Here is a 13,021-nt window from a genome sequence, read left to right on the forward strand (position 1 = left end):
TTTATTATTATTTTTTTTACTCCTCGCTTTATTTTCATATCTTCTCCCCTATTCGGGTGACCCCAGAGCAAAATACCGGGGTGCCCGGCGCAGCACTTTTTTTTTCGGCTGTGTGACCTAATAAAGCACTTCGTGCCGAAGATTTCATTTAGTAATTTTTTTTACTTTTTTTTTTTTAAGTTATATTTTTTCCCTTTTTTTTTTTTTTTCCTTGTGTGTGTGTGTTTCCCTTGGAATATTGTGAACATAATTGTGGCCATTTAAGGTAAAGTTACAATTCGCTCTTAGAGTAACTCGTGCGCATTTTTTTTTTATATAATTTTTTTTTTATTTTTTATTTTTTTTTAATTTTTTTTTTCGCTTTTTAGAATGGTCGATCCCAAATGTGTCGCCGGCCCGACTCGCGCGGGGCGCGCATGCAAAGCGCGCGTTGTGCGGCCGCACAATGAGCCCCGCGCCCTCCCGCAGGAGGAAGTTTCGCCGGGCCAAAACCGTGCAAAAAAACGTGCAATAAAGTGCTGGGGGCGGGGGGGGGGGGGGGGGGGGGGGGTTGGGGGGTGCTGCGAAGGGTAAAAAAATGTGCAATAAAGTGATGGGGGGGGTGACGGGGAGGGGGGGGGACGACGTGCAAAGTTTGCAGCGGAAATGCGAGCGTCGCTTAGCGAGACGGGAGTGGAGGCGGGGGGGGGGGGGGGGTCACGAATTAAAAAAAAAATATTAAAAAAAAAAAAAAAAAAGAAGAGGATAATAGAAGGGGAAAGGGGAGTGGAGGATAGAAGGGGGAAAATATTGTTCCTCTTGGCAAAGCGTCCGCGTCACGTGTGTGTGTGTGCAGCTCTGCCCTCCGCGCTGTGCCATGTGGATGTGCGCGAGATGGGGGAATTCGGACGCGGGCTCCGGGCGGGCGCGCGGCGCGGGCGGCGCTCGGCGGCTCCATGAGCGCGGTACGGAGGCGGCGCGGCCCCGCTCGGCCCCGCGGCGCGGCGCGGTGGGTACGGCGCGGTGCGGGGCGCGGCGCGGGGCTCCTTCCCTCGGCCTTCCCTTCCCGCCTCCCCTCCCCCCGGGGCTGCCGGGCCGGGCCCTCCGCGCTCTGTGGGTGCCGCGGTGCCCCCCGTCCTCGGCGCTCGTCGGGAATCGGGGCTCGCTGGCACGGCGCCGTCTCGGCGCCCCGGCACTTTTCTTTCTCTCCGTCTCTCTCTTTTATTTTTTGGTAATTTTTATTGCGTTTTGCATCTTGCTTTCTTTTTTTTTTTTTTTTTTTTTTTTTTTTTTTTTCCTCTCCGGCTTGTTTGCTCGCTCCGTTCCTTCCCCGCCTTCCGGCGCTGCTTTGCGCGGAAGAAGGGAGAAAAGGGGAAAAAGTTGGAGCCGTGCGGCCGGAGTTGCGCTGCGGGCTGCTGGGGAACCTCCTGTTGCACAGCGATGCTCGGGCGGCACGCAGCCGCCTCCTCTCCTCCTCTCCCGTGGCTCTGAGTGGATGTGCCCGGCTCTCTGGAACCGCACCACCGCTTTTTGTTGTTGCTTTGCTGCCCCTCCATCTTTTTTCCCTCCCTTCTCTCCCCCCCTCTTCCCCCCTCCCCCCATATCCGGACCTCCCGACCCCACTGTGCTGCTTCCCGCGGGCTCGGGACCGGCTTTCTGATTGCGGTTGTTTCCATGTTTCTAGGTTTGTGTGATTTTGCTAAAATGCATCACCAACAGCGAATGGCTGCCTTAGGGACGGACAAAGAACTGAGTGATTTACTGGATTTCAGTGCGGTAAGAAACAACGGTGGAAATTAACAACAGCTGTAAAAAAAAAAAAAAAAAAAAATAGCTTCTAGCTGATCTGTTAAACTAAAAAAAAAAAAAAAAAAAAAAAAAAAAAAAAGGCAACCCAAACCCAGCCGAAGTGCGATCGGAGCGCATTGGGTAATTTTTAATCGGCAGCTTCAGCCACGGTAAATACCTTTCTGCTTAAAAAAAAAAATCCAAACCCGAATTAGGCGTTTTTCTCGTCTGCGATGGGAAGCGCGACGGTGTGCGCGGCTGCTCGGAACGTCTCGGATGCCGAAAATGATTTCGACCGAGAAGAGACGCCCCAAATCGCGGAGCGTTCCTCCCCGCTGCCCGGCGCCGACCTCCGGCGCTCGGCCGAGCGCTTCCCATCGCACGTCGCGGGGACTCATTGCTGCCTAATGAGATCCCGATATTCCGCTTTCGGTTCTTCCCCGGCTTCGGTATTTTCGGCACGTGGGAAGCGCGAGGAAAATCCGCGACTGCCTCCGCTGAAAGTTTCTCCCCGGCACCTTTTCCCCGTGCTCGGGGGCTCCTGCCCGGCCCCGCGAGCCCCCCCCCCCCCCCCCCCCCCCCGGCCCTTCTTCCTTCCCCCACCGCCCGTCCCTCCCTTCCAGCTCTCGCCCCTTCCCGCAGGGGCCGCGGGTTGGCCGCGGGATGCGCGCGTGGCTCTGAGCTGAGCGCGGCTCCTCCCGGTCGGGGCTGCGGCCGCCGCTCCGCGCTGCGCTCCGGAGGAATGGCTTTGGGAAGTTGGGCCGGGAAGCGCAGCCTCAGGCAGCCCGGCAGCCCCCTCGTCGCTCGGTGCACTTTTTCCATTTGTTCCCTGGCTTTTTGCAGGCTCTGACTCAGGGAAGGTGCGTGTTACCCACCAGACACGTCGAGGAAGAGAGAAACCAATTAGGGTCGAAATAAATGCAAGCGAGAGAGAGGGTGAGAGAGAGAGGGAGAGGGAGCGGCGCGCTCAGACTGCGCTCCTCTTAGAGACGGAATGAGGATTTAGGGCAGGTGGCACTTTTCACGGTCATTATCTGGGCACACGGATGACAGGAGAACCCTAAAGCGGGCTGCGGATGGACGCTGCTACCTTTATGGCCAAGGTTTTGCCCAACAAACTTTTTTTCGCCTTCCTCAACCAGCGAGGATTTGGGGGGAGCGATCCGGGCGCGGGGCTGCGCTGCGTTTCCCGGGGTGCTGCTGGGGGTGCGGAGCCGGGGGCTCCTTGTGGGGCTGTCCCCAGGGCTGGGCAGAGTTTGCAGCAGCGGAGGAACTTTGGCTGACAGTGCTTTTCCCGTAGTAACGTCTCTGTGTTGCTTTTTTGTCGTTTTTTTTTTTTTTTTTTTTTTTTTTTAGATGTTTTCACCTCCCGTGAGCAGTGGCAAAAATGGACCAACTTCCTTGGCGAGTGGACATTTTACTGGCTCAAGTACGTACCCGCTTTGTTCAGCGCGCGGCTGCGATGCTCTGTTATTTATCCATAGGCATTACCTTTGTTGTGGTTGTGGTAATCTCTTCTGGGGCGCACATCCATTACGAACGGAGTGGAATTCTTCCTACTGTTACTCTTAGTATTATTATTGCTATTTCCACAAGGCGTTTTCGCAGCATTTGCATTGATTTATGATTTTTTTTTTTTTTTTTTTTTAAATCCCTGCTCTGTGTCGTTGTTCAAGGTGAGGGTAGTTTAAGTTTTTTGTTATTATTTTTTTAATTTAGCCTCGAGGGCTTTTAGACTTTTACACTTGACTTTATACTTGAGAAGCGAGAATCAAAGCATCTTGCACGGGAATTAATTTGGTAAATAAGGAAGGCTGCCGGGATTAAATAATGAATGGAGCACGCAGCCCCGGCGCCGAGCTCTCAAGGTGCGGCGGTGCTCCTCGCCATTGCAAAAGGGTGATTTTTTTTTTTTTCTTGCTGAATGGAAAGATGGAAAGTAAGGCGTTTTCTTTCCAAATATCCGCCCGCTTCTGGCCAGCCCCTGACGCTGCCCGGCGTTTTGTTTGTGCGTGCGGTTGTTTGGCTGCAGCCGGGCTCTGTGGGCAACTTCTGCCTTCTGTAAAGCAGGAGTCCTGCTGGATGACAAAAGAAATAGCGGAGTTGGTTGCGGCGGAACATATGTGTGCAATAATTGTCTGGCAAGTGTAGCTTTACGCAGAGGCTTTTAAACGCCTGAGGAATGAGAGGTAAAGCTAGCGAAGGCGCCGAGGCGCTGGGAATCTCCTGGCTGTGCTGTGGAGCTGGGCGAGGTGCGCGCGGCGCTCGGTGCAGGACGCAGCCCCCGGCCCTGCTGGGAGCTGCAGGACGGCCGCACGGAGCGGCTCGGAGCCGGGTGGAGCGGAGCTGCTCTCATCAGACGGTGCGTTTGGATGAGACCCGCTGCAAGGCGCCCGTGGGTACCCAGATAGGAACACGTCACTGTGTGCAGCTCCGTGCCTGGCGTTGGCAGTTGGCGCTCAGTTAAAGGAGCCTCTTCGGTGCGCTGCTCAGAACCGTTGTTAGGAGAGGCGCCGAGATGTTAATTAACTTTTTATTTACGAAGAAAGACTTTGAAATTTGACAGGAGTCTGCGGCGTGCGTTTGTAGGATGCTGCAGCGAGTGCCGCCTGCAATTATTAAGGATTCGTTCTATGCGTTTTATTCTGCTCAGACTTGCAAAATGCCATCCTTTATTTTTGCAGATTTGGTTCTGTTACGAGTGTAGTGATTTTGAGAATTACGCTGTTAGGTCTGAGTAACTTTCCAAATGCGTTTTGCCTCATGTTACACAGGCTGAACGTTTTAATCCCATTTTTTTGTCACTCTCTGAATTTAAACGTAGTTTAAATACCCGATTTAAGCAAATACATAATATTCCCTTTATTTGTTTCCCTTGGAGGGAAGCAAAAAGTATTTGTGCCAGACGAATCAATTTGCCATGCTTACGTAGGTAGCGGCCAGTGCAGCGACGACACTTGGTCTACCAGCAATTAACTGGGCAGCTCTATTGAATAAATGCACCGCAAACCTCATCTGGGAGGGCATTGCGATCAGAAATAACACAGCAGAGCGAATCTGAGCAGTGAGGGAAGCAGAGGGCTGCTGCTGCTTTGTTGTCTCTGAGCCTGAAAACATTCAGGTAACCTTGGCACATCCTTTAGCAGGTACAAATGATGTGTTAAGTGGGTAAGGTTAAGGTAGGGCCCATCCCGGGCAGCACCTGGGATCTCCCACAGCATCGTGCTGTGCCTGCGCACAAGCAGCCTGGTGGCACAGGGCGATGGCTCAGTACAGACACATTCTGTGCGTTGGCACACTGCTTGCACAAAGATGTGCAGCGCAGGGTACGCTCTCGGAAGGGAAGATCGGCTTGGATTTACTTCCCAGACCTCTGCTGCTTGGTGTGAGATGCGGAGAGGCGTAGCGAGCGAGCAGCGGTGTCCAAAAAGTTGTGAGAATGCACGTCTGCATGGGCGCTGGCTGCGGCCGCAGGGCTGTGTGCTGTGCTGGCAGCTGTCTGGGTGCACGGCTCACTGCTGGGAAGTGCTCTGACCGCCTCCTGCAGCGAGCAGCGCTTGGGAAATGCGGGGTTGCGTGCGGACACCCGGCAGCGTTCTGTGGAGCTGCGGGGAAGCTTTGAAGGGAGCTTCACAGTGCGTGCAGGTTGTTGTGCTGGATCTGCGTCCTGCTAACGCCGAGGTCCAGCAGCCGGCGTGCAGCGCGTCCTTCCTGCTGGGCTGATGCCCTCCTGCAGCCTCAGCTTCCCGTAGCGGGGAAGCTGCTGTTCCTCTGCCAACATCCACGGTTTGGTGCGAGGGGGAGCCACGGGCGTCGTTCCTCTGCGTGGAGCTGAAACTTCTCTTACTAGAAAATAAAAAAAGGCCCCAAAGAAAAGTAATCCCAGGCAGCGAAGTGAAACTATGTGTAGTTTAGGAAGCGTGGTAGTATTTCATGCTTAAAGTCATCCTGATGGCTTTTTTGCACGTCTCGTATGTGATGCTCCATTGTGATTTGTAACGTGTGAATGGAAATAAAGTAAAGCCACGTTTCCTTTTAATCTTTAATTTCACAAATATGGCTTCTTACCATGTTGAGAAATGGTGAAGGCTGCGCGGGAGAAAGGAATGTAACCTGAGCCACAGCCGTGACATTCCCATGGAGCATTTTTCACATGAAAGGCTTTTGTCAACCCAGCAAAGGACCAGGAGTTTTCGTTTGATGTTTGCAGGTGTTCAGCAGAGAGCACTAAAACAGTTCAGCCATGCTGGCTGAGGGACTCTGACCTGACCAGGGGAGCTGCTGAGGGCTGCACTGATTTTGGAGAAAGCTCCCCTGGAGTTAGCTCAGATTTATATGGCGTTTGTTAAGCGATTTAATACCTGCGACTTCAGCTGAGCAACGCTCGCCCCATAGAAGGAAGCGAGGTTTGCTGTTTGTGTTGTTGTTGTTGTTAGGGCAGTTGCTAAAATAAAATGAACTTTCCTAAAATTTTCGGCATAGTTCGGCTTCCACGGTGCAGGCATCAGCCGTGAGCTCAGTGTGTGCCACGCTTGTGATCGCTGAGCGCGGCCATCGCTGCTGCTGGATTTGCAGGGTGGGTTTCGAAGCAGATTTGCAGCAATTGCGGCGCTGGGAATTCGCTCGGTCTGTCACGTTTGGCATATTCCGGTTTTTGAACTGTTAATCAAAGCCCACATCTTCCCGATCGGGCTCAGTTCTTGCCTCTGCTATTTTTAAGTCTTGCATTTTACCTAAGTTTTGTAGCATCTGCTATAGATGCCCACTCTGTGTGTGTTTGAGCGCTGCGTGGGGGGGAGCAGCATTAGAGTGCTCGAATTGGGCTGATGGGCCTCTCCTGCAGCACAGAAAATCCTTCCAGCACAGACACCGCTGCGCTCGGCTAAGTCAGTTTAAAGGATTTAAAGACTTGCTTTTAATTTCGCCATTAGTTTGATTAAGGCTTGTCCTGCATTAGAATAACAGCGATTACAAATTAATACACCCTAAATGAGGGAATCACAAATTCTGCTCGGTTTTGAAGTTGTTGGTTTTTTTTTTGTTGTTTGTTTGCTTGTTTGTTTTTAAATAACTTTCTGTGTGCCTGCGAGCAAATGACAGGAAAATAGTGTAAGGAAGCAGCAGCATGACGTTTTTCGGGCTGTGGCTGCAGGGTAGGAGGCATCATTTTGCCATGATCAGTTGCTTATCAGAACTGATTCAGTGTAACCTCCGTCTGGAGACTCAGTGTTTGGATATCGAGTGGCCAGCCTGGGCACACCTTGGTGTGATGCACGGGTCTGTGGTGCCAGCAGGAGCAGCGCGGCGGGATTTTTGGAAGAGTGCTTTTGTCTCACGGGTGGCGTTTTGGGATCGCAGTTGAAAACGAGGAAAGGGATTTTTAGCTTGTCATCGGTACTTTTTAACAAGGAGGGAGAAGCAGCACAGGGATGTAGTGATGGTGCTCGTGTGCGTGGCTGAAGGGTGGTTTGCTCAGTGCTGCACCAAAACCCCGACTGCGGCCCCACAGACGCTGCTCCTTCGGGATGTAGCTGGGGTACACAAAGACCAGCCACGCTTCCCACCCCCATGCCCTCTGATTGTGATTAAGGAGAGGGATGCTCCCCGCCTCCCAGCTCCGGCCGCTCAGGTTGCTCCCTGCAAGCGGGCAGGATGGGACCACGCTGCAGGGGCGGCCTCACGCTGCCGTGCCAATGTGCAGGAGCTGAATCTTTGCTTACAGAGATGTTGTCCAGCTCTGCTGAGCCCGCTTGGAGGAGTTGAGCGCTGCAGGGGAGAGGTTCCTGCTGTTTGAGTCCCACCCGGGGCGCATCCCGCGGGAGCATCCCAGGGCGCTCCCCAGCAGGCGGGCGACTTCCTTCCGAAGCTGGAGGTTAAGCTCTCACCTTGGCGACTGAAAAACGCAGAGAGAACTCCCTCTCCTTTCTGAGAAGTAGCCCTGGTTGATGGCAGAGGGCCTGAGCTGATGTCCACAAAAGGGCTGTGTGGGGCGCGATCAGTGAGAGGCAGCTCAGCCGTGCCTCCCGGCTGCTGCAGCTCTTTTAGAAATGCTTTTTGTCATCATCGCTGTATATCTACCTTGTCAGGGCTCCCGAATACATTTAATAATTCAGAAACACACACATTAGCTGTCTGCGAGGCTGGATGGCTCGGGGGCCAGACCCAGCCAAATGTCACCTGGAGGAGATGCTGGTGCGTGCCGCAGCCCAGGTCTGCAGTCACTGGTGGTGCTGGGGATGGTGCCGTGGGTAGGAGTTCTCCATGGGGGAGGTGTGTGTGATGGATGGGGAGCTGGGGGCTGCCCAGGGCTCGGGGAGCTGTGCAGAGCTGGTGCGGTGTGCTCAGGAAGGGTGCAGAAAAGAGGGGCACCGGGCAGCATGAGGTGAAGGTTGGCTTCTTCCCATGAGATCCGCGCTCTCTCCGCTCCCAGATCCACATTGATTCTTGTAGGCAAAAGCAGCTTCCATTGACCGAATTCCCAGGGATCATGAAATAGGCGTAAATAATGGTCAGCCTTTGTGGCTGCTGAGCACCAGGTTACACGTTTTTGTCTTTAACCGCTTGCACTCGTTTTTTGGCTACTGCGGAAGGAATGTGTAAGTTTTTAAAAATTAATATCATTTCCCTCCCCCCGTCATTCTACAATTGCCGAATTTAGAATCTCTTTTCGTTTTGGATTTACCTCCAGAAGGGTTTAAGCTCACTTGTTCTGGGATCGCAGGGCGCTGCCAGTGAACTGCCTGATGCTTTTTGACAAGATCAGCAAATACTTCTGCCCCACTGCTGTAACGAGGAGATCACTTAAATAACAGACGAGCAACCAAGTCACATAAACATATATAATAGAACTATGTAATGAAAGTTTATGCTGCTGATTGCTTGAATCTCTCTTAAATGCACAGAATCATGGAGCACTAAAAGCTGTCATATAAACAGTTTTGTTTCGAGTTTAAAATTATTCCCTTTTTTTTCTTTCATCTGCTATGATAAACAAAGCCATTCTGTAAGCTTTACAGATCAAACATTTACTTCTAATGGTAAACTACATTTTGTAGCTGGAAAGTTGTGTCAGGAGGGCCCGGAAGAGAGCAGAGCCGGTGGCCCTGGGGCTGTGGCCACAGTGCTTGGAGCCGTGCTGTCACACAGATCCGTGCCCACGAGCCGGGGCAGCAGAGCTGTGACCATTCAGTACAGAGCAGGGCTGGCGTCTCTCGGGCTTTGAAGACTTTGCTCCGAAATTCTCCCAAACAAATAGTGCTGGAGAGCTGGATGCAGTCAGAGCGTGGCTGGAAAATGGTAACAATTACATTTCCAGAAGTGGGAATAATTTTGGATGCTGTGAGTCTGAGGCTGTCTATTTTCCTGAAGCCTGTAAAGCTGTCTGCAGGCAGCTGGCAGAGTTCCTCTTGTCCCTCACAAGGCAGGAGGGATAAGGGCAGCTACGGCCCTTGAGTCATTTAATTTGATGACTTGGCCATGCTGTTGTTGGCCAAGTAGAAGTCACCACCAGGCTTCCTGATCTGTTGTCCTGCGGCCGGCGCTGCCTGTGTGGCCGAGGGGTCTGTTCAGCTGTCCCATGGAGGACACTGAGTGGGATCCAACGGAATCTGGCCCGTTGGTGCTGCCCAGAGCTTCCCAGACTCGCGTGATGGCCCTGCCTGTGGACAAGCCTAGGTCTGATGCTTGTGCCCTGGTCCCTGCTTGGGTCTGGGTCCGTTACCCGAAGCCATGCCCACGTGAGGAGAAGCAGCCGAGCTGCAGACTAGTGTTGGCATGCTGCTCTTTGAGCCAGGTGTGGGTAGAGGTGCCTTTAGCACCCGGATCCCGAGGTGGGGAGGAAGCACCTCCTGCACGGTGCGATGCGGCTGCTGAGGCACCGCGCTGCTGCATCGGTCGGGCTGGGGTATTTCAGGACAGCTGTTGGGAGTGCTGATGATCCCGAGCTGTGACCCGTTGTCGTCTGTCTGGGCGTCGATCTGTTTTGGAAACAGCACTTCACAGGCACTGCTGTATTTCTGGAGCACGCTGGTGAAATTTGCCTAATCCCCCTGGAGCTGGTTTGTCCAATACAGACATTTTCTTTCCACCTGGTGGAAGGGTCTCCAGGTGCTTCTGCCTCTGTGCATGGAGAGGCTCTGCCTGTGGGCTCTCACTGATGTTGTGGATCCTTTCAGGGCCGCGGGCTGTTTCTAAGGGTTCCAGTAAAGTTTACTTTAAAAAAAACAAAACAAAATGCAAAACCCTTTTATAGTTTACATTCATTGCGAAGCAGTCTGGATGTTCACTGGGATAATTTTAAGGGTCCAGAAATCTGGGGGGTGGGGTGGGGGATGGAAAATAAGGAAATCACTGACTTAATTCATGTGTGTAGTCCATAGGAGGACAGGGATTTAGTTCTCAGTGAGTTCTTCTTGCTGTGTAGCATACAAAAATCCGACTCCTGTGTAAATCCCAGTGCTGGTTTTCCTGAATAAAAGCCTGTCTTGTTCCTAAGGATTTGGGCTCGTCAGATTAACGCGACGCGGTGCACTCTTCCCTCTGACTGTACATTTAAATATGATGAACCTATTTGATAAATAACCCGTACAAAGGTTTTGTTGTATTAAAAACAGCTAAATACGACTCCTGATCGAATATCAGCACCGTAATTGAATCTCAGGGGTTCTGGTGCTGTTCATAAAGCATTTGAGTTGTTCTGTGCTTCGTGACGTCAGCCAAAAGCCTGATTGAATTATGTCCTGCATTGTGGGAGCACCTGCCAGTGCCACTAGACTGAAGGGGCTGTCAGCATTTCCATTACAAACCTCTCTGATAAGTTGGGGACTTGGCTCCGGGCACGGCGCTGGGCTGAATGCGGCCGTGGGAGCCTTCAGCCTGGCAGCAAACACAACAAAACCGCAGTGCTCCTCCCTGCTCTGCTGTGCGCTCGCGGGGTGCAGCTCCCGAGGTCTGGCGGGCTGAAGTGCTGCCGTGTTGCATTGTTTCTGGCTCTTCCTAGGTCTGTGTCTGTAATTACTGGGGCTGTGCGCCGTGTTGACCCTGACAGTCGCAGCAGGTGCTTGGTGCCCTGGTGCTGCTCTGGGGATAAGCGCTCCTTATTCTTAACCCTGAGCTCCATTCGGCTTCATAACTGATTTCATGCAGCGGATGTTTGGGGAGAAGGGTGGCAGCGAGGTAGTTTGAGTGGTTGGAGCAAATGGCATCAGTTGCTGTTTGGTTTCTGACCTGTGAGAGCAGCCTGCCCTTTGCCCTCCCTGCTAATCCAGCATGACCTCCAGGGCTGCAGAACCTCTGGCAGACCACCTCACGTAGCATAGCATGGATCCCATCCACCTGAAACTCAGAGCATGCTGGTGCAGCCTTCGCAGCGCCGTGGAGCCGAGGCTGTGAGCGCTCCATGCAGCACTGCACCAAATCCACTTGTTCGACTGCATCTGACTTCAAAACGTTGTTTGGTTTTTCAGACCCGGGGTGCTTTTTCCATGCCATCTGTTTGTGGCTGAGATGTGAAGGGGCAGCGGGAGCAAGGATTTGCAGAATGCTTTTTCCTGATTTTTTCTGCGCTGCCTGATTTCGGGTGTGCCATTCCTGTCCGGCACGTTGTTTGTCATCCTGCTTGCACAGCGTGGGTGCAGGTTTGCTGCTCAGCCCTCTGCTCTTGTTTTTTTGGATCACTTTTGCTCTTTTCCCTTGTTTGGGCCCTCTTTAGCCACCTTTATGGCATAGTATCTTGCTTGATACCGTCCTTCAGTATTGTGTGTGAAGTCATGATTAGAGACATGGTTGTTATTCTTCAGGATCGGAGTTGTTAGCAAATGCTTTTCTTAACTTCTGTTTTCTGCACTGAATCGCTTTGTTGGCTTAATATTCTTTGGAAAGATTTACTTGCATAGGAAGAATTTACTTACTGTGCCTTCTTGTAAAAACAAGGAAAATTCATGTTTCTGAAATTAGATATTTTATAAACATCAGGAATCGGAGCACTTAATTTATGAGCTTGCTTATTAACTAATGGAGATTGTCTTTCCCCCTCTCCTAGTTTTCTCTTTTTATCTGCCTTTTAACCCAATCAGCTAATTGGCTCTGGTGGCAGTGCAGTGGTGAAGGTGCTTTGGATGCGTGCTTGTGGTGAGGTTCGGTTCAGTGCTTTGGGCAGTGCTGATGCTCCTTGGCATCTGCCTGCCTGTGACTGCAGCATCCGTGATGCTGCAGATACGCTGGTACCCAGCTAGGGGTTAGCAGGGCAGGGTCGTGGATCAGCAGACAGCAAACACCCGGCCTGGGGCAGAGCTCAGGTTATTGCAGCAGGACGGGGTCAGCACTGCCATCACCTCACCTCCCTGTGCAGCCCAGCACCCAGATGTGTGGCATTTTGTCGTCTGTCTTTCTTCCTTGTTGCTGGCTTGCTTCTCATCTTTCCTCGGACTCGTGAATGCGAGCTCTGTAGGACACGAAAAGCGCTGCAGTTCATTAAACCTTCATTATCTGAGCACTGTAGGGCAAGATTTAGTCTTCTTGCAGCACAAATCCAGAATAGAGAGCTCTTCCATTGCGCTTTTGAGCCTGAAATGGGTCATCAGGGGACACTTCTCCAAACGTGAAGATTCTCCAAAGTCCAGAACATGAACTCCGTTGGGCCACGTCGTGGTGTGGCTCTGTCTGGACAGCCACTGGAGCCTGTGTTCCCACGTCCTCCCCTTTTATCCCAGCGTTTCCCTGCTTACGGCTCGGACGAAGTGATCTATTTGCAGTTTGGAAGTGAAGACATGGGAGCGGAGGAAGGAATTGATATCGCTGTAATCTGAGCCTTAACTGGAAAACGAGGTGACAGCCCTGTCTGTGGCAGGGAGATTTGATCTAGATGATCATCAGGGTCCTTTCCAACTTAAGCCTTTCTGCGAGTCTGTGATTCTGTGATTAGTGTTTGCATTACAGTGCCCACATTATCTCAGCATTAGGAGAGGGCAGCATTTGTTGTACCAAGAATACGACATTTTAACCTTTGGGAAATGCGTATCTGGGTTTTAACGCATCCTTAAATGTAAAAAATCTTCCCCCTCATTTCCATTGGGCAAAATTGAGATGTGTTGGAAAACAGGGCAGCATCTAATGCCATGCGTAATGGAGAATTGTTATTTTCTTAATCCAAAATGGAAAGAGCTTAAATAGAAAGTGTGGGATTATAAAAGAAGCAGCTTTATTCTCTTTAATATAAAGTTGTTTTTTCCTATTCAGCTCAGTTCTATCCCCGTGG

General features: G+C 51.8%; 1 protein-coding gene across 1 annotated transcript in view; it reads left to right on the plus strand.

Annotated features, from left to right (window-relative positions):
• Positions 1-785: 785 nt before the first annotated feature.
• TCF4 (transcription factor 4) overlaps positions 786-13,021 on the plus strand; it is a 106,830-nt gene continuing 94,594 nt past the window's right edge. The window contains exons 1-3 of the mRNA XM_052670008.1: positions 786-944; positions 1,664-1,755; positions 3,124-3,196. Coding sequence (XP_052525968.1) covers positions 857-944; positions 1,664-1,755; positions 3,124-3,196 — 253 coding nt within the window. The 5' untranslated portion in view covers positions 786-856. The remainder of the gene's footprint in view (positions 945-1,663; positions 1,756-3,123; positions 3,197-13,021) is intronic.

The sequence above is a fragment of the Tympanuchus pallidicinctus genome, unplaced genomic scaffold (genome assembly GCF_026119805.1).
Source record: "Tympanuchus pallidicinctus isolate F22 unplaced genomic scaffold, pur_lepc_1.0 scaffold9, whole genome shotgun sequence".
NCBI lineage: Eukaryota > Metazoa > Chordata > Aves > Galliformes > Phasianidae > Tympanuchus > Tympanuchus pallidicinctus.